This window comes from Melospiza melodia, chromosome 3 (assembly GCF_035770615.1).
Source record: "Melospiza melodia melodia isolate bMelMel2 chromosome 3, bMelMel2.pri, whole genome shotgun sequence".
Classification (NCBI taxonomy): Eukaryota; Metazoa; Chordata; class Aves; order Passeriformes; family Passerellidae; genus Melospiza; species Melospiza melodia.
Window position 1 is genome coordinate 26771268 of NC_086196.1, and position 21964 is coordinate 26793231.

The window sequence follows — 21964 nt, forward strand, 5'->3', positions numbered from 1 at the left end:
GGTGCTGTGAATTCCTTATACTTCACCCTTAATTCTTCCATATGCTTTCCAAAGTTACAATTTGGTGGCAATACTCCCAGCCTGGCAGAGTTGGGGTTTATTGTGACTGACAAGATTGACAAGGGTGCTTTGGGTAACATAGGCATTGTACAATCTGACTTCTACTCTCTTTTTTTGTACCAAAACTGTTCGTTTTGTGATATCCAAATTAATCATGTATATATGAATTTCTCTTTAAAACACCACTGTCACCTACAATGTTTCTCTTTCTAAAGGTGCACTACATATGCAGCACAGCATCTTGCCAAGGCCAACAAAAATTTTAATTCCTCTCACTCAGAATAACAAATCAATGAAGTAAAACCATACAAGGAAGATCAAAATAATTTCACCATGATTACGAGCAAATAGAAACTAATACTGCTTTATATAACTGTTGTCTGAAACACAATTTGTTTTCAGCTTGCAAGTCAAAACCAATGAACTGAAATACATTCCCAAGCATAAATTTACAATGTGGCAGAAGACATGGAATAAAATGAGATCATCTTAGCAGAAGATAAACTGCATCTCTGTGCTGATAAGGGATTTCCATTTCCAATGAGCTAATTTTCAGTGCTTCCCAGGTCACAAGTATGGAAGGCCAGGGAGATCAAGGATACAAAGAAGCTCCTATACTCTACAAGTAATTTAAGGGCTGACACCACTTTCAAATCTTATTTTCTGTCCTCATATAAAACACCTCAAGAGGAAAAGAAAGAGGAAGTCCGGGAGAACAGAACAGTACCCTGTTCACAGACAGTCACAACTATTCAGCTTTTCCCAGTCCAGCTCCCTAAAGTCATGTCAGGCTAAGCACACAAAACACTAAAGATCACTAGTCCCAACATAAAGGTGATGGTGAGAAAAAGACCAGAAAGTTTAGGAAACATGGAAAGATTTAGGTTGGTAACATACCTAGCAAGCTGTGTCTATCTCTGATAAGCACAACATATATATGGAGCACATACGTAAATAATCTTAACTACAAAAAGGTGCAGAGAACCTCAAAAAAGTTATGAAGTTCAGCTGAACTTCTTTTTAATTATATAACACCTGAAACAACAGCTGCCTGTATTACAATTTTTGCACATACCAGTCTGCTCCATGCAAACATCTCAGTTTGATAAAATCAGTCTTCTTCAAACCTTCTTCAAATCTTGAGAAGCTAAATAAGTCAATTTCCTTTTCAGTTAACATAAATACCTCATGTTGCAACTTAAATTCTCCTACCTCTCTAGAGATATATTTCACACACTGCAATCTAACAAAACAAATGCTGTTGACAGGAATCAGGCCTCCTATTTACCACGGCAGAGAAAGGAAGCAATTTAACGGTGGGAGACAACTTCTAACAGACAAATGACATTCTAGGAGAGGAATGTGGAAACTAGAGTTTGGCTTCTATATTTGCTGAAAACAGATGTTTGGGTTTGCTTAAATTATCAGCTTTTTCTATGACAAGAAATACCTTCATTTCTAAAAGCTGTCTAATGTTTCTTTTTCTCCACAACAAACAGCAGTCACTGAGTAACTTTCAACACTCTCTTAATCAGATCTATAGAGCTGCAGCTGACTCCTAGCTGACAACCTCTGCTGTCTAGAAAAATCTCTGGCTGCAAGCTGGCTGCCCAACATCCAGCAGGACAGTTAAGGTATCTAAGTGTCAGAAACCAATTGAACAGGATGAAGTGAGATAATTTAGAAAGGCACCTGTCTCTTCTAACAAACTGAACATTGAAGCCCCTAAGCAACAGCGCTGTTGTACTTTGGATGATCCGCTAGACCAGCAGGATAAGGATGCAACATAGCAACAGTTTTTCACTTTTTGATGAGTACCAGTGAAGTGCTAAACCACAGAGATATAACAACTACACCATGAGCCTGCAAGAGAACATGGGTTGACTACAGTCCACCCATAAGATTAGGTTTTTGGCATTTCTCCCTTTGACTCCTATTCAGAAAGATAAAATAATAAAATTAAACTCTAGCTATGTCATTCTTGTGAACTAAAAATGCACACAGTAAACAACAGAATATAAACTCTTCCTTACCTGCATGTCCAAAATCAGTCCAGTTATCTGACTTTGTTGATTGTCTATTATCTGGAATATAAAATTCAGCAATTTAGAAGACTTAAATCTCTTCAGATCATTGTCTAAAAATCAGCCTACAGGTGTGTAGACACAGATTCTAAATAGCATCTTTAAAAAAAAACAAATGACAAGACAGTTCCACTCTGACAGAACGCAAAATTAATGCAAAATCAGTATTCTGAACAGAGACAGGCAGGTCTTGAAAAGTCATCTGAATTAGCAACAAATATGTAATTCTTTAGTGGGATATTTATTTCTAAATCAAAAAAAAAGAAAAAAAAAGAAGTGCAAGATTTAAGGTTAAAGATGCCACCAGCAGATTATCTGCAGACTAACCTTACTGGCTTTCTCATTCTTCTCCTTGAGACTCTCATTCTCACTCTGAAGCTGTTTTGTGTCCAACATAGGAAGCCGAATACCATCTTCCAGGCATTTTTCTACTTTCTGTTGTAAACTGCCATTCAACATGAAAGAAAGATTAGGTGGGTTAATAGAAACCAGAAGGTTGTGTGTTCTAGGAAAAAATCAGAAACTTGCACCATCTTCCCAACCAGAACCATAAAACTGTACCTAGCAGAATCCAGCCTTATGTGATTCATGCACCAACAGTGCATGAATAATGCAAAAATTTTAAATTATTCAAGTTGCAATGGCACTGACAAGGCAGATTCATACACATGAATGCAGGTTTTATGTGCCATACTCTGTGCTGAGTGTCCCAACAGGCACAGCTAGAGCAGTACTGTGTAGGAAGAGAGGGCACAGAGGAGCAAAGCAAAGCTCTGCAGTGCTCACAGTTGCTCTGTGCCACTGGGGGAAGGGAAGCACAGGTCAGAGGCATCTGTGAACCTTCACAGCTTTGGGAGCATTAAAATCAGATTGTCTCACTGGGGCACATACAACTCAGAGGGGAGTCCAGAATCAAATGCTGTGCACCAGCAGTGCTGGTGCCCCATCCATCACACCCTCTGTGACTCGTAATGGGGAGCCCAAGGCCATTCCTGCCAGGAATGCTCCCACACAAGGGCATGGCCTTCAGACCTTCCATTGCTCAACCCAACCCATACGTGTAGCTACAGCCTCCATCTGCTCACCTTCTCTCAGAAAGGAAATACACTTTATTAGTGCTAATCTTGCTGTTTAATTTAGAAACCAGAGGTCACCCCAACTATTTGTAGGCTTTCAGAAAAGACAGAATGATCCCCCTCTAGATTAGGAGAGCACGAAGGCCTTCCATTGGTAAGATGGAAACAATGTGTCAACAATTTGGCTTGGCAAGGTGTCCCAGCCAGCTCGCCTTTCATCATGGAAACCTTTCAGGCTCCTGTGGCATGCACCTTTACTCAAGGGAGGGACAATAAACTGCAGGAACATCCACAGATACTTAACATTGATTCTCCCCTGCTTCCCTCGTCCCTTTAATAAAACAAAAATTGTTTAAGTAGGTCCCCTAAAATAGAACATAGTAACAAAGTCTCCATGACTTACCTGGGTATTCTTGGATATCTGTCCCATTTGTTTTTTCATACTTAGGCAAGTTCAATGACAACACACTAGCTACAGCTAAATTTTCTTGTAAATACCTGCACCCTCGATAAAAAGGTAAGAAATGGCTGGAATTTCTTGAAATCTTTGACCCTTCCCTGATATATCCATCAGCCAATATCCAGAAATAGCCCTACTGACAGCTTCTATACAATGTCCCTTTGCCACACAACTTTGCTGCATCCTCTCTCTGGCAACAGGCTGTGATGCTATTGCTGTAGTGTCCCACACCCTTAAAGACAGATAGCAAAGAACACCCTAGGCTCACTCTTCTCTCTGGTATTAATTACAACTTGCCACAAAGCAAGTTGTAAAACCCTTACCATAAAAAGTTCTTAGCATTGTAATAGATTAAGACTGCAATAGCATTAGGTCTTGACATCAGGTGGGGAAGCACACCCACCCCAGCAGCTGCTCATACCTCTGCACTGTTGTGACCAGCTCTTTTTCTTTTTTCTTCTGAGATGCCAGCTGTAATTCTCTCTCTCTGCACTGTGACCGGGCCTCTCCGAGCTTCTTTTCCAACTCAGCCATGGTTTCTTGAAGTTGCTTGTTTTTCTCTTCTAGAATTTGCAGCTAACAGAAGGTTACATTAGTGAGACACAGTGTCACACCAGCAGAAGGCCTTGTGTCAGACCACAGCCTTGCAGTGACCTGCTGCATAGTTTCACACCAGTGTCACTTATCTGACTGTGAGAAAATCCTAATATCGACAGTGCTTTCTAAAACACTGAAATACTTCTCTTCCTAAACATAAGGGTGAAAAAAATATATTTTGAAACAGTAAAATATCAGAGAACAGATATTAGGGAGCCTACTTATATCTTATAAAATGTAAAACAAACCCCCCTTTACCGTACCTGTTTAGTTTGCCCTTCTATATCATCCAGTGTAGGAAGGTCAGCCAGGTATTTTTCTAACGTTTCAATTCGTCTTTGCTTTTCTTTGTTTTGCTCAGACTCTTTCTGGCATTTCTTTTTCAGGCTGTTAATATATCGGTCTCTAGTTTTAAGCTAGAAGAAAGAAAGAAAGAGTACATGTTTTATGATAACAGTAAAAATAAGCCTGCTTTGGAAGCAGAGGCTGCTAACTCTCCAAGAATTGTACTCTCAGCTGCATGAAAGCATTGACTAAGAGCAGGAAACAAAACCAAAAGTTATTGCTCCCAACAGCTTCAAGTTACAGGCCCACATGTGTCCTCAAACCACAGCTGCTTCACCTCTGCCCAGAACAATCCATGTACCCTATGAACTGAAAACACAAAGTTTAATACTTAAAAGGTCACAGACATCTTTTGTGAAAAATCTTTTCCTTAGGATTTTTCCCGCTGAAGCTGAGAAGTTTCAGCAACAAATGTAAACAATGGTTATCTGCTGCTGTGGAATGCAACAGGTCCACCTGGGATTGGCCCATCTTGGATGTTTATAATTAATGGCCAATCAAGGACCGAGCTATGTCAGAGTCCGAGAGAGCTGCCTTTGTTATCATTCTTTTCTTTTCTATTCTTAGCTTGGCCTTCTGAGGAAACCTTTTCCTTCTATTTCTTTTTAGTATAGTTATAATATAATATATATCTCATAAAATAATAAATCAAGCCTCCTGTACATGGAGTCAACATTCTCGTCTCTTCCTTCACCTGAAAACCCCTGTGATCACCATCACACTTAAAATATTGTTAATTCTTTCACCCACTGCGATGTTCAAATGCAACAAATAATCAGGATACATTTTAGCTCCTCTAGATTAGGAAAACAACTTAAAACATGAGGACCAAGAACTTAAACTACCAAAAATGGAAGCCAAAATCCTGATTTCGATGCAGTCTGATAATTGCATCAGAGGATATCAGATCAGAATAGCTGTTTTCTTAAACACCTTTTCTGTAGGCACCTTGATTTTCCATAAGCCTGGAAAAGACTTTTTGTGTTATGTTACATTTGTTTGTATTCCTGGTACTTATTTTGCTTTATTACCTAGATCAAAAAAGCAGAAAGAAAGGCAGGAAAAAGGAGTATTTTCCACTGTCCCTCCCTGCCCTCTCTCTCCTTGAGAGCTTTTTGTTCAGTGCACAGAGTGGATGGGTGTTAAGGGGCAAATCAGGACTGTGCAGTGAAACAGGCTCCACCCTACAGACCATGCTGCCAACACAAGCACTGCTGCACAGGTCCTCACCACTGCTTGCCAGTTCCTACACAGGGAGCAATCCAGGCAGGAAAACTCACAAAAGAGGAAGCAGCAGTATGCAATTTCTGCTCTTCCTGCCTCAGTGAAAAGCATACTGAGGGTTCACAGGAAATGGTAAGGCAGAATTTAGAGATGAATTATGCATTCTTCTTTGTCTTCCCACCAGACACTTCACTGTATCACATTACTTGTATCCCTTGAACCTGATTTAATATAAATTAAGCCCAGTAATTAAAGAAGATGAGGTTACAGTGACAATGTATCCCTAAAACACTAATTAGGAACCCCTTGGTCAATGGCACATTCGTGCTTGCAATAAAGGAAGGCTGCGAGTACATTCAAAGCTACCCCTGGGAATTCCATACGCCTGCAAAGAAACCCTGTCTCCAAACAGTTCCAAGAACACAGATATCTTTGTCTCATTCTAAAGTCCACTCTGAACATTCTAAGAAAGCTACAAGAGAATGACTCCTGCTAAATAGGCACATACAGGCTGGTAAGTGCATCTCAAAGCTTGAGGGCTGCATTTACAAACCACACTAAAAATAAGGATTTAATTTGCACAATCTATGCTTTAAAATTATATTTTATTTACATAATGAACACTACAAGATACAATACTGAGCAGCTTTTTTTTTTTTCCTCAAAAGCTTAACTGATACCTTATTAAAACTGTTACCACTATTAACATTTCACCTAGTATCACTTTCTAGGGTATATTCTCTGCAAGTCCGGATTAATCCATTACTAACACCTGAAATCATTAATCTTTTTTCTATCATGGACAGTTTAGTGATGTTTTGAAAATAACTCGGACACACATATACCGAGTTGCTTTCTAGCAAATATATGCCGCTGCAACAGTGACAAAACGAAATGTGGATCAGGAAAGACACTTACTTTCTCCTCCATCTTCTTTTTCTCCTCACTGGATTTGTTTGAAAGCTGTTTCACGATTTCACTGAGTTGCAGTTCCTTGCTCTCAGCGGCTGCAATCTTTCGCTCAAGCTCCTCGAGGTGGGCTGCTGATCTTTCTGAAATGTGAGGTTGCAGTGGTGTGCTCTCATACTGTGGTTGCTTATGAAAAGAAATAAAATAATCACACAAATGAACACACACACACTACTGTACACTTGAACTGCAGAGCAGAAAAGAGTCCCGCATTTTTTTTTTTTAGCTGTCAGGAAGGGTGGGGTTTGATTTTTCAAACATTGAAAGACACGGCAACAGCATGAGTTTTGGGAATCTGAAGCAAAAAGACAAAGAAGTTGGACACCTTTACACTCATAATAAATGCTCAAGAACATTGTGTGGCTACTTTCCCCCTCAGATTTATGGAGCATTGAACAAAATAAATCCCTACAAATGCAGATAAAAAGCATTTTCGAAACAAATTACTACCCCTGCTTTATCATACCATCTCCTGAGAAGAAAAACACTTTAAAATTGCTATGAATATACCGAAGTAAGAGACACTTTAATCTCAAGATCCTCCTAAAGCAGAACATCAATACTAGTCAAGGCTTAGAGCCATCACTCAGGAACAAGCAGGAACAAGCCTGAGACTAGAGCTACAGTCAGAACGCAGGCCTCCTGCCTTTTGTTCTGTATAGCAAAACTTCCATCTTCACTGCCCAGAGACAGAAAAGCATGAAATGGAAGTTGGTTGCACGTGGGATGAAAAAGGAGATGCATCCCATTAGGCTTTCAATTTCAAATTTCTTTTAATAACATAAATTGGTTATCTTTCAAAATACTGTCTGTGTAATTTCTTTAACTAGCGACATTCCTTCAGCAAAGTATTAAAAGATTAAAACCTTCATTAAACTAGATTTGCTTCTATAAATTTGTCTTATAGAAGGCAAGCAGAAAATCAAATACAAATCAAGCAGAAACCCAAATACATTATAAACTTTCAATCTCCTTTAAATTATGAAAGAGGAATGCACCTGCTGCTTTATTTGAAGCATAACATACCATGATATGTGCACTAAAATTTCAGTTTCTGCAATATTGTTTCCTTTGTTTGTCTGGGTTTTTTGTTCGCATCTTCTCTCCCACCCCCCCCCCCCCAAAAAAAAAAAATCTTAACCTACAAATTAGGTTAAGATCAAATTAAGTTAAAACTTTACATTCTGAAGTATTTTGTAAAAGAAAATCTGGAAGCAACAAAAGCCTAGACATTCCTAGGTGTCTCAAAAAGTCTGTATACCTAAGTTCAACTGAGGCTCCACTTGAATTTCTCTGCTGTCACACAAACCACAGTCTCAGCTTATGTACAGCTGTGTTATTCCAAGTACACAAATAATGTCATGCTGAAGCACCCTAGCTGAGATCCTACTGCAGTGCTTGTGACAGAAAAAGATAACATAATAAAAGAGGGATAGAAAAGCTATTTCCCTGCATATCTGCCTTTAACAATCCCTTGCTACATTGCCTTTTAGATATGCCAAGGCCTGGAGATGGAATTTGTGTGCTGTAAGCAGCCACAGTCTTCACAATGATCTGCATTTCTTGGTGAACCTTTGCTACCTCATCCTTATGCTACTTGATACCTGTGCTAGGCAGATGAAACTTAGGACAAGTATACTCAAAACACCACCAGACATTCCCTTTCAGACTAAGTGCTCCCTAGAAGCACTAGACCATATCCTTTTCAAGTTCTTGTCAAAAGGTATTCCACCAGTCTTTTTGCCTTCTCATATCTCCTCCATCCATAAAATCTAACCATCTAACCAGGAGAGCAGTACCTCCTCCTCTTCAGAAAACCTCTCATGAGTTATTTTCAGATACTCTGCTAGCAAACTATTTTTTCTCCTACTATCTCCCTGTAGAACTACCATACATGGATGCTGTTAAAACTCTTACAGTGTCACAATCTTTCATTGCTATTTTATTTTATAAGACTTTATCTTATCAGTCTTCAAGTATGAACAAGACTTGAACAAAACTTAGATTTCTGCAAATATAAAGTAAACTACAACACTTAGAAGGTCTTCTCTACACAATTTGCAGCTATGCAATTACACAGCCATCAAGAGTCACAAAAGCTCTACACTCTGGCTGGCAGAAAATTGTGAAGATGCTTTTAGGTGCCAGGTGCTGGGCAGTGGAAAGCTTTGCTGAAATAAAAGCATTCATCCTACCTGTAAGTTAGTCAGGTATGGTTCTTCGCAGTTCACAAGATGGCTCAGTCTTGCATGTTGAGCTCGTATTTCATTCTCCCTTATCTTCTGATGTAAACTGTTAATTTGCTGATTCTGCCTGTAATACACAAATTTAAATTGGGGGAAAAAATGAATGGAACAGAGAATAAAAAAACAGATATCTTAAGACTTATACTGAAGAATACACTAACAATGGTATTCAACTATCCAGGGTCTACACTAGCTGTGGGTTTTTTCTCACTGCAGCCAGACTGCAACTGCAGAAATGCAATTTGGAAACTCTTATCAATTTTGTGTGGGTTGAGGGAGGCTTCTGTTGCCATCTGCTGCCACAGTTAGAAGTATAAGCAGGGAAAAGCATACAGAAAGCAGAACAAAACCAAACAAAAATGGCACCTTCATTTCACTTGGACTTCTGCTTGGCCCCTCTCTTTACCAAAGCTGACTTCTGATAAAAGCTGAGGAGATTTACAAATCAAGAGGAACAAAAAGAACTTAAGAAGAAAAGGCCATTACATAAGATAATCAGCACAGCTTCCCTACAATGTCTGGCTTTTTGCTTTGCTTAAGGCTTTCTCAATCAACTGCTTTACATCAGATGTACCTTCCCCTAGGGTAAAATACTGCACTGTGTGCTACCACAAGTACCACGCACCAACTGCTTGGCCAGTGCACAGCAGGAGCAGCATCAGCACTGTATCACTATTTAATTATAACACAAATTGTATCACTGCTTAAATCATGACTGCATTTGAACTAGGCAGGCCTGCAGGGCAAACACCTGCCAGGCTTCTGCCCCAGCACAAGTCACAGCCCCATGAGGTGTGCAGCCACTCTCCAGGGAGCAATAGGCACCTCAAAACCTGACCCCAGAGTGGAGTTGTCAGCACCCACCAGAAACACACAGAGACCTTTTCAGTAAGCCTTAAACCAATTTGGTGCACTCTGTAATTTTCCTTCTATTTTAGTCTAGGATATATTTGCATGCAAGCAAGAAATTATTTTTTCACAGTTTCACCTAAGCATGGAGCATGACTGGCTTTTCTGAAAACAATGATGCTGAACCCAGGTGACTAAACCCAGTATTAAGAGGAGATAAATGGCAAATACAGGTTAACTTCAAGGGAAAAGACCTTTCCTGTGCACACACTGGAAAAGCAAATCCTGCAAAGTATATAGAAAAATATCAAAATCTGTTGCTTTTTTAAAAATTTGGAAGGGTTGTGTTTAGGAAGAACATCTTGGAAACATTAAAATGTGTTCAAAAAATATGCATTATATAAGCTATAAACTAATACCAAATACGTATTAGTTGGAAGGATGCCAACTGCAAATTTTACTAGGATGCCAAAACCCAGCTGGAGGGACCATTCTAGCTACTCACATTCTTCTAGCTAGTCATCAGCCAACTGTACCCCTATTATTTGGTTTACAAAAGCTAGAACATATTTTAAAAATATTGAATATAGTAAAAGTTATTTCTCAGCCAAATGTGTTAAAGAAAACATAACAAGAACATTTTTTTTCTGTTTCCCTATTTTTATATGTATAAAGAACAGCAATGGATGGAAAACCAGTATATGTAAGTTGCCATTTGTTGGTACCTTAGAACAATTTATTGAGCATGAATGCATAAAGAGAATGTATTTATGTGACTCTGTAGAAAATCTTAAAATATTTTGTATCAGCACAGGTGATTTTGAGGCTCCCCTATTCCCTCTACTATCTAGATTGAACAAGCTTGTACAAATACAAAAGGAGTATGCGACATCAGAGGGCTGTGCACAATTCTGGTTGTTATCTGTAAGATGGCACTACAAACAAAAAGCTTCCAACTTATTTTGGAAGATTAGGTAAAGGAATATGCTCTTAACTTGTAAGAGACCTTATAAAAGCCCAAAAGTTTGTACAATTATATGAGAAAATATGAAGTCTCAATGACTTCTGTGCATGTCTGGTCACGGAGAACAAAATTATTTAGTATGAGTTATTCCAACCTATGAACTGAAGCAAATTTTTATTTTTTTATCACCTTATTACTTCCTAGACAGATCTATTAAAAATTCATTGCTTTAAAATTATTTATCCATTCGTCACATAACCCTTAAAACCACTACAGGATTTTCTGTTTATGGCTGATTGTAATTTAGCGGTGCCTCCTCTCCCAAGCAGGATTTCAAGAGTCTGAACACTACAGCCTGGAGAATATGTTTTAAAATATTTTTGAACTACCAGTGTAGTTGGAACTACATGATTATATTTCTTTTCATAATCCTTTCCCTACCCTACCAAATCTCTATTGCAAAAAAGGTGAGACAAGTTAATCCAAGATGAGACAGAACACAGAGTTTAACTAGCTTGCTTCTTTTCACTCTGCAAAGCACGAAACTCTCCATTATATAACCTAGCCAACAAAACACACTCTAGAAATGTTTTAAGGTTGTGTAGACCCCACAACTTCTTCACATAACAGCTTCTATGAAAACAACATTAACCTCATGGCACCCTGAAACAAACACTTTGCTGCATAACCAGAGGGTCTGGTTTATTCAAAAGAAATTTCAGTTGCTCTCAAAAACACAGGTTGTCTATTAAGTGGGAACACTGTCCTCAGAAGCCTCCCTATTAGCAATCTATCAGCCCAGCACTTCCAAAAAACAAAACCAAATACAATCAGCCTTTAGCATTTTAGTGCCTCCAAGTTTCTGTCAAGCTCCTCAACCTTTAGTGCTTCTAGAAGTCATCTGAGTACAAGTGGGCACAGCTCTGGGCATGGGGGAATCTGACAGGAATGCAGCCTTCAGTGCACAGAAACCAGACCTCCCCTCACACATCTGGGGTCAGTGAAGATGCTGTACCTAGGCACATGGAAACTGCTTTCCTTCACAATGTCCTTATTTTTTTCCCCATAAGTGCGCGTTACAACTTTATGCTGACAGCAAAGGAAGAGTTACAGGTGTACTATGTGAGTGTCATGGCACTTTTCACATGGTTTCATTCAGCCCCTTTGTCCAAATGCAACAATCACTATTTTACTTCAAGTGTCCATCTTGACACATCCCCTCCCCTTACACTCAGACTAAAGTAGAAGAGAACTGGAGGCAATACCCTGATCCGAAGTCATCAACCAACCAAAGGAACTCAGAGCTGAGAATTTTGTTTAAATAAAATAAATAAAAGTTTAAATATTAAAATAAATCAGAAAAGACAGGAATAAAAACCATTCTTTTGGAACGGACATTTTAGTGTTCCTTATGTAAACTGATCTTCCAGAAGGAAATGGCATTAAAAGATGCATAAACTGTAAATATTCTACCCAATTAATGCAAACATGAGACTAATGACCTTGTTTTCACAAACACTTCTGACACAAATCTTTCCAGCTGTCCCTCAAGGTGTAATATTATTTCCAGAAACTGGGATTGGCAGGGCAGAAACAGACAAAAAGAGAATCTAAACTTCTCTCATGGTAGGAAAAGACCGCCGGGAACAGTTACCCACAGAAGAGTTGTGCACTGAAGACATCTTGTCTTTTTCTTTAGGTATAATGATTTAAAGGGATATTTTTTTCCTTCAGAAGGTGCCTGTTTGCTGTATTTTTATCATCCTTTGTTTTTTAAATTTCACTGATATACTGGACTATGCCTTTTCAACCCCTTTTGAACCATAAATAACCTGAGATCAAATCCTCCCTGTACTGCTCTCAGGTGCAATCTTTCTGAGGGAACTTCGCAGAAGTGGTAGGTTATCCAACAACATACAAGACTCAAGTGGTGGTTGTGTGCTGCTCTATGGTCTCCTGAACCAGCTTTTATGTCCCAGTTTCCACATGTTAGATATTCTAGTTAGATTATTCACAGAAAGCCCTATCATTTTCACAAAGTAATGGCTTTGGCTTATTTCCAGGTCTTAATAAACACACGTTTTGCTCCTTTTCTTTTTCCATTACCTTCAACATTCTTTATTTTTGTAAATGAAACTTCAAGGCTTCAGTCATGCTTCACTACTTCAGATCAATGATATTTTGTTAGGAAGGAAAAATTAAAAACCTGTCATGGCAGATTGTACCATTCTCTCACCTTTCCTAGAATTACCAATTTCCCAGAATTGCCACCCCTTCATGAAATCCTAACACTAGAGATTAGGCTACCAAAGATGCTGATTCTGTGTAATTATTTCCTTGGCATTTGAGGAGGGTAGAATTCCTTATCTGTCTTTCTGCCTGCCACAAACACTTCAATTCATAATCTCCTCATCCTGCGACTCTACTTAAAAGCTGTCTAGAATTCAGAGGAAAACTTCTAATGCTATTTGACCCTAACTAAATCTATTGAAACTAGCAAAAAGAAAGTTAGAACCATAACCATGACTTATCAATGGAAAGAGGAAGGTCTTTATTTTGATTCAATTGCAGTTCTGTCCTTTAGCTCAAACAATCCCCTTTGAAAATTCAAGGATGAGGATGTGGGGTAGCAGAGAACAGCAGTCAACTCAATGTGCACAAGCCTGGACTGTCTTTAGAGACCAGCATTAACAAACTACTTAATTTAAAATTGATTCTCCTCAAGTCTCAAAAAATATTTGTGTGACATAACTGACATTCATATAGTTTTCTCACATTCACACAGGACAAGTGTGCACACATGCTTATACAGACACTCACATATGCATTTGTCTGGAAATAAACCATATTTCTTGAATCTGGGACCAGTTCACCCATTCTCCATAAGCCCATCTTAGAAACCCACATCTGCCAGAGAAGCACTTCATCCCCCCAACTTCTAAGCTATTCTTCTTAACTTTAATTTTTAAATTAGCATACATTTATAAGCATAAGTCCCACACTCTAGGTCAAGGTAAGACCAGTATCTTCAAACAATTTAGGGACTTTAGAACAGAGCTTCCTCCACCACAGAGGGGACAGTAGTAACTTCTTAAGAAAACAAACGACAAGTGATGCTTACCTTCAAAAGTCACAAGTTAAGAAGAATTTTCTGCTTTAAGTGAAAATGTCTGAGCAGACTTCTTCAGAATCAGGATACAAAGTAAAATACAACATGGATCTATATTACAGATATAATTTATTCCATACTGCAGCTGAAGGTACACTGCTTTGTTTTGTTGCTTAAGAAGTTGGATACAAATTTTTATATCCCTTTGTTTTAGAGGCATGATCTCTTGGGACCAGAAGTCCAACGTGCAGAGTACTGATAGGGAAAGAGATCCTTAGTACACAAAGTCCTAAAAACAATGTGAATACATTTTACGGAATTTGGAAGATAATGCCAAAGAACGCAAGCATCAGCAAAGTTTAGGAGGAAAGATCTCTAATTTCCTATGCAATAAAGTCTCCTTTTTTTATGAAATTGTTCTAAGTGAACCTTTCTTCCAGTCAAAGCAGAACTTATCTGAAGGAAATAGGGGAGCAATACATTGGGGAGTTGAGACATGATTTCTGCTCTGTATGGATTGGTTTTTCATGCTATTTTTGAATGACTTTTCTGAAATGCATAAAGTTTGAAATGCTTGCCTGACACACTAGCCTGAGGTGAGCTAGTGCTAAAGCAAGGCAAGCAAGAGCACAGATAGTAACTCTACTTTCTCAAAAGCCTTGTGCTACTTAATCAAGGGAGTGAGGCATGAGAGGGACACAGACACAAACAGCACTTTTGAGAGTGGGCTGCACTCTCCCTCCCATGGTGGGAGCTCTTCACCTTCCATAGTCTCCTGCCAGGACAAACACAGAGCAACTCTTGAACCTCCCCTGCAGTTCTCTGCCAAATACTAGAACTTCCTACAAATATTTAAATATACAGAATACAAAATAGTTTAGCACCAGCTCCACAGAGAAGTATCTGGGATGGCAACTGACCAAATCTCCCCAGTGTTGTACTGCAAAAAGCAAACACCACCGAGCCATGGCTGATGAAAGACAAGCACTTAGCCTGAGGGAGGCCAGTTTGGACACTTCATAGAAGATGTGCTCATCAGCTGGAGAGATCTCAAAACCTAACAAAAACTACTTGATGACTAAAAAACATTACCCAGGAGGAAAGATTAAGTTATAGCAGGAAAAATTTTCTAACATTTGAGCTAATTAATCACCAAACTGCCCAACCAGAAAAGCTACGGAACATCTGGTACTCCACATACCAATAGTGTAATTATCTAGTGACAGCACTACTGCTTGCCTTTCCCAGGGCCTGGCAGCCGGGTTAAATAGGTGATTTCTAGCCCAACATCCTCTATTTATTGCCAAGATATAGGTTATTAGATGAAAACTAATTTCACCAGTGTAACTAGCATTCACATCTGAAAAAGTGACCTTTTAAAACAGCTAAAATTATTACTCTGTAACAAAACCTTCCTGAACATTTACCAGCTCAAGACATACAGAAGCCTCATCCACAAGTTACCTGGGTAATTTGTGATATTGGAAAAAGTTAATGGCATCTTTTAAACACTTTTATTGGAAGCAAAGTGTATTTCATACAGCAAAGCACTCTGAGGAGGTTCCTTGCAGCCCCACTCCCTGCACAGGACTCCCTGTTATACAAGCATGCACTCACCACGTGGGTGGTATGAAGCTTCAGGTTCCTCAAAAATGGCATCAAATTATCACTCAGGATATGCTAATGCTGCAGATCTTAACAAGCAAATCAAAATTAAATGAATTACAGCTTTATACTAGCATTAAAATGAGTACTATCAGTGCACATACAGCTTCGTGCCATCTACTGAAGTCAGGACAATTTGATACAAGGCAAAGAAAATCTACTTCTTTTATCTCAGTGAAAACTTCTAATCCTAATTCAGAATTGGATTCAAAAGTTAATGACTTAGCAAGTCATTAACTTTTTAAGAATGTATATGTTGTTACAGTCTGAGGGATAAAGGGATAAGAATTATTCACTAAAATTGCACTTCCAAATCTGCCTGTCCTGTTCAAATGCACTTATGCTGTCTGCAAGAGAACACTGCATGCACAAGTGTTATTCTCAGCAGCTTGTGTCATATGTCCCGATATTTGGCATTTATTCATGTACCTACTACATGCACCCCCTGCCACACAAACTCTGCCAGGACCACACCAGAGATTTCCACAGTGCCAGGTCAGCCTCAAAAGACATTCAGCATTGCACCAAACCCTGCAATTTCAGTGGTGTTAATGTACTGAACAGAGGAGCAATGTGTAGAATTAAAATGCGATGCTGTGATTTTCTAAACCAATGCAAACACTGCTGGCTCCCTCTGGTGCTAAATATAATACAGTGTTACACACTAAGCTGCTAGAGAAATAAGGCAATGATATAATCCAATTATTTTGTACAGCAGGTGACAGACATTACAGTAATAAGTGTGGCAGCAGGAAATTTCCTCTTACAGACTAAATCCTTAAGTCCTCATTCATGGCCTCATTCCACAACAGTTCTTGTGTGGAAAAATCATGAGACACACCTTAAAGAAGTGCCACTGTGTTCTGGTATGCACACACAGAGCAGGCCTGCTTTCCTGCACCACGTTTTTGCTTCTGAAAGTAGTCTTCCCCTCATTTTCTTAAGAGTAGACTTAAAAAGCATTTCTGGTTTCTACTTATTAACTTAGCAGTGACCCCTAGAGCAGTTTTAAAAAGCAAACCAAAACCACTTTTCAACCCATTCATTTATGCTGTGTACTACTCAAATTAATGCTAAATAGACTACACAAAATACATCAATTTAGTTTATCTATTACTAAACCTGTTCAACACAGCATAGAGATTGAAAATCAAGGTACTTGATTTTATTAGTATTAGAAACTTACTTGCTACTATTCCTATCTGGTAGATTTCCAATGCAAAAGAAGGAAATTTAATAATCTAATCTAGAAGGGGTGATTTTTTTGCCTTTTTATTTTTATGTGGAAATAAGGAAAGCAGGCAGCATGTTTCCCTTTCCTTCTGCTGTTTCTCCCTTTTTTAACAAGACCAAGGTACAACTGTCTAAAGATACTACTCTGTACAGAGTATCCATTTCCTACATATCAACAGATTTAATAAGCACTGCTATCAAGAACAAGGTGTGTGATGCTAATCTTCTCAACTTCCTCCATAAGTGGGACCAGTACAATTCCCAACAAAAGAGTGTTTAACCTTAAAAAAAAAAGGGGTTAATGACCCTGTGGATGAAAGGGAGGCTGGTGACAAGGGCAGGAGGGAGGCATTGTTGGTGTGCCTCTTTCCATCCAGCTGTTCCTTGCACTTGCCAGCAGCAAACAGCTGGGTCTGGGGCACCGTGCCAGCTGCTCTCCCACTCCTCTGGCTACCAGGCAGCAGGAGGTTCGCACAGCTCTTCTGAGCTCCTGTCCTCTCAACTACCAGATTGTGAATTCAGCATACAACTTAAGGAAACTGCATCTTTTATAACTCTGTGAAAACCACATATACAAAGAGTCCTCTCAGCAAACACCTCCTACCTAACCTCATTCAACAAATTACTTTCTTCTCCATTTGCCCAAAACATAAATTTTATTCTGCAGTTTAGCTACCGCCATGTTGAATTAACTACACTTTAGCAAACTTTATGTTTTTTATTTTAGGTCACTACTCCCAAAGAAATTCAGACTCTGAAAAGAAGTTTAAATTAAGCTCAGGAAGACCAAGAGTTAGAATACTTAGGTTTACTCCCAAATACCATTCTAAGCTCAGTGCAAGAAGGCCCAGTGCTCCCACGTGCTAAATGAAGGTAACACCACATTTTCATGTAGTGCTGCTTTGTGCCTTGAAGAAGGGTAGTTTTCACACTTAAGCCTTATTAACACCCCATCTAATAAGAAATGTAACACTAGTGCTTCTTCATGGAGTTCTATTTCAAGGTTTTTGCACAGCAGATATGTACCATTTTCCTCATGAGGGAAACCAAAAGTATTTTTATGTATCACAGAAAGCACTATCTCTTCTTTAAAAAAACCCTGAACAATCTGTTGTTAAAACTTTGTAAATATGCAACATCAATTTGTATTAATCTTGAAAACACAAATCCACTGATGTTTTTATTTCATTTAAAAATACCTTTTAGACAAATATTTTGCTCAAATGGAAATTCAATATTCAAAGAAGAGCCTGTTCTGTTACACTGCATTATTACAAATTACAGTATTTAACACCAAGTATCTACTTGAATATGTAACATCACTAAGTGGTCTGTTCCATTTCAATAGCTTCCAAACTATATGTTTCCTTTTCAGCTGAATGAAAAGAAATTATCTAAGCAGACTTCTGGCGAGAAATCCTGAAGGAACTGTATTCATTATCAGAAAGTCACACAAAAGAAATTACTTGTACAAAAAAAGAACCAGCACACCATCACTGGGTATCAAGAAATAGCTTTTCTTCCTCCACGTGGACAGTATCAGGTAACATTAGCAGGCAGCCAGGTTGCAGTCATTTCAGAAACTACCTCCTTGACTGTAAACACACTTTCAGCGTCAGAAGAGCAACACCAACTGCATTTTCAGCTGCCAGTGTGTAACAAGCCTTCATGTGGAGTGCACAGGATGGTAAGCCCAGCAGAGGCTGTTGTCATTACATTGCAAGGGTTCCATATTGTCCCCTTATTACAAGAGTTTCATAAATCCTTGATAGTTCTCATGGACAGCTCCTCTAGGCACTGACTCCTCCTTATCCTCACAGCAGCCAACTGACTCCAGTTCCCCGGAACCAACCAATCCACTCTTTTATAACACTCTTCTTATTGGTTACAGCTGTGGCCTGTAAAGTCAGGCCTGCTCCTAATCCTTAATAATTGGCTTAGCTGCAACTTCTTAGGGGTAAGATTATTTTCTAGACTACCTTTATTTGCTGCTATTCTATCCACCTACAGAAGACCACCCCAGCCATCATGAGCAATGTGCTCACAAACACTGCAGACAGCCTGGGCCCCAGGAGGTGGGCTGCAGGTTTGCTACTGCAGCATTACTACTGACATAGCAAGCCTGAAAAAACCCCACTGTAATTTAGATGTCCTTTAAGCAGCTGATCAAAAGGCTCTGACAGAGGAGATGTAAATAACAGCCAAAGATGTTTCCATTTTAACTTCTTATCCCCTTGGGAGATCACCACCTCTTCAGGAGAGCTGGCAGAGTGGCAGGGTGAGCCCATGCCTCAGTTCCTAACTGTGCCATCTTTACTGCAGCAGCAGGTAAACACACTAACATCCTAGATCCAACTGGGGAACCCAATGACAACTTCAGTGATTGCTGAAAAGCCACCACAGCTTCTCAGCTACTGGCCAGAGTGCTAAGGGACAGAAATACCTTCAGCCCCTGCAATTCCTCATTCTGTTGCAATAGAGGAATGAACAGATCTTACACAAGCATAATCCTCCTGGTACTAGAAACTGTGAGTTTGGGCAGTGAGTTGCTATTAAGGCCTGTTCAGATTGATGGGAATTTTAGTACAAGCTTATATATTTATTGACATAAAGATTCTGGATTTATTGATTTAGTTTTTAGTTTTTTAGCAATTTGTATGAGGACTGGAATAGGAGGAGTTTACTGCTGAATATTACTACAAAGGCCAGCTCCTCAAAGCTTTATCAACTGGCTTCAAATATATTGCATTTCTGTACTTGTGATGGAATAGAAAATCAGCACAAAGAAGCTGACCCATTTCCACCTTGGAACTCCCTTACAAGCAGAAAGATGTCCTATACAAACCTGTAGCCTGGTAAGAAGCTAAGAGGGGAACCTGACAGCAGAAGTGGCTCTTGGGCTCACTGTTCCTTTTCCACTCCAGAGGCATGAAACCTCCTAAATACATTTCTAACTTTGTGTAAGACTTTAGGCCAGCTGGCAGTCCTCTCTTTGAGCAGGATTAGCTCCTATGTACTTGGGCACAAATAGTGGCTGGACTGAAACCTAACAACTTTTCTAAGTAGCTCTCCTGAAAGCCAGCTTTTACGCTGTAGCTTTTACTTCATCTAATCTAAATAACGCAGCAGGAGCTGGGTACTTACCTATCAATCACAAACTCCTTCTGTCTTAGCAGCCCTTCTTTAATTTTCATTAGAGATTCCCAGTTGCTGGAGTCCTGATAGCTGGTAGCTGGGTAACTTGAACGAGATGTTCCAGGTGAAACCTGCAAAAAACAATTGTAGGATTAGGCCCCAGAACAGTGAAAGTAAATAATGTGCCACATATTACAGCATTCACGAAGTGGTTTCCTCTTACAGAAACCTAAGGACTGTTTTTCAGTTTAATTCAGATTTGCTTTGTACAAAACAACTGGATTTATAAACAAATTTCTGGAAACAAACTTCAGCCCAGTGTAATTGATTTTATAATTTCTCTACTAAACAATTCATAGCTCTGAAAGCAGTTTGGAACGAAAAGCTCACTTAGAATTAACTATCTCATCAAGAGGAAGAGCACAAAGCGTTCATATCATCTCCTGCTGCAATCCTTGCAGCGCTTGAAAAGCCAGGGCTGGGTAGGCTCAGACCTGCTGGTAATGGCAGGTAACAGTCACCAGTGCCCTGTTCAACTCCTGCCCATAACAGTTTTCTCTTTACAGAGAAAGAGACATTTCCCTTGATGTGTGCGCACTTAAATACAGAATATGGGAATCTGGCTAAATTGTAAGGGAATACAACCTTCACAAGTAATAGGTTTCAGGCTTTCTATTAATTTTCACAAAAACCAGGCTTCATGTCTTGCAACAAACTGAGGGCAACAACTGAGCTAAATATGAACCAACAACATCATGCTTTGGAAGAAAAGTAAAAATAGTGGGACATTTAATCAAGAAAGCATTTATTACAAATTTATTACAAATATTTGCATCAGGAATTCACATAGGGAAGGTTTAAGCTAGAGCTTCTGAGATCAAGCTGAGGAGTCCCAGCATCAGCTGCCATGAAGTATCATTTAATCTTTCATCAGTTTTTTGAATCACTGAAAAGCGATAAATCTTTATTTTCTGAGAAGCATCCTGGACAATGCTGTCTTTCTATGTTTTTGAAAAAGAGCAGAAGGAAAAAAAGTACTTTAAGCTCTTTTTCCTTTTATAGCACCACAATGTTTTAAATTTCATCCGAAATTACAACAAACTGTATTAAGACCAAGACATATGATCAACAGTTAAAATAAGTTAAACAATTGCCAAGCACTGCATGCTTCTGGTCAAAGTTTTACTGTGAATTATAACACTGAATGGAAAGAATTTATTGCTTAAACCCCAATAATACCATGAGGTACTAAAGTCAGGAGCCAATTCCCCACAATTACAATTGCTTCTGTAACTTTAAAAAGTATGTCTTCCCATTCAGTTTACTTCAGTTCAATCCCTAGCTTGGTCACTGATGTGTTTCTGCACATTTATTCCCTTTGAATTCATAACCTAAAACCAGGTAAGATGACAGGACTTAAAATTTCTAAAAATCTTTCAAGACTGTTATGCCCCCACCTCACCCCTCATTCCCCCAGGTCCAATTTATCTGCTTCAGGGAATATTTATTTTGCTTAACAAACTGGAGAGCTTCAATAGTAAAATCTGTTATGAATAATTAAAAAAAAACCGCAAAAAACAAAAACTGACCACAAAAACCATCAACAGTTCTACACATTAAATACTGTACACCAATTAAAAACAAAATCTGAACTGGTGATATAATATTTTTTTTTGTTTGGGCAGTGATCTAAAACTCAGGAAAGTAACACATATGTAGAGTCTTTACAGCTTAGAAGTTTATTTTGCCTGGGTTGCTCCATCCAGACCACATCACATCAAAGTCATCTTTGGTGCTTACAGGATACCTTGGGATTCTCACATACTGTTCTGTATTAGTTACACATACGACTGGCTGAATTGAGAGGCACCAGCACAAACCTATTCCAGGTAAAGTCTCACAGTGAGCCATGCCATGTCATGCAGTACAAAGTGACAACATCAGGAAC

At 39.0% G+C, this 21964-nt stretch overlaps 1 protein-coding gene across 1 annotated transcript in view; it reads right to left on the reverse strand.

The window, feature by feature from the left end:
* CEP85L (centrosomal protein 85 like) overlaps nucleotides 1–21964 on the reverse strand; it is a 105116-nt gene that overhangs the window by 8046 nt on the left and 75106 nt on the right. Inside the window, exons 4-10 of the mRNA XM_063151072.1 lie at nucleotides 20026–20147; nucleotides 9011–9128; nucleotides 6765–6941; nucleotides 4541–4693; nucleotides 4102–4256; nucleotides 2472–2589; nucleotides 2094–2144 (exon numbers count right to left, since the gene is read on the reverse strand). Coding sequence (XP_063007142.1) covers nucleotides 2094–2144; nucleotides 2472–2589; nucleotides 4102–4256; nucleotides 4541–4693; nucleotides 6765–6941; nucleotides 9011–9128; nucleotides 20026–20147 — 894 coding nt within the window. The remainder of the gene's footprint in view (nucleotides 1–2093; nucleotides 2145–2471; nucleotides 2590–4101; nucleotides 4257–4540; nucleotides 4694–6764; nucleotides 6942–9010; nucleotides 9129–20025; nucleotides 20148–21964) is intronic.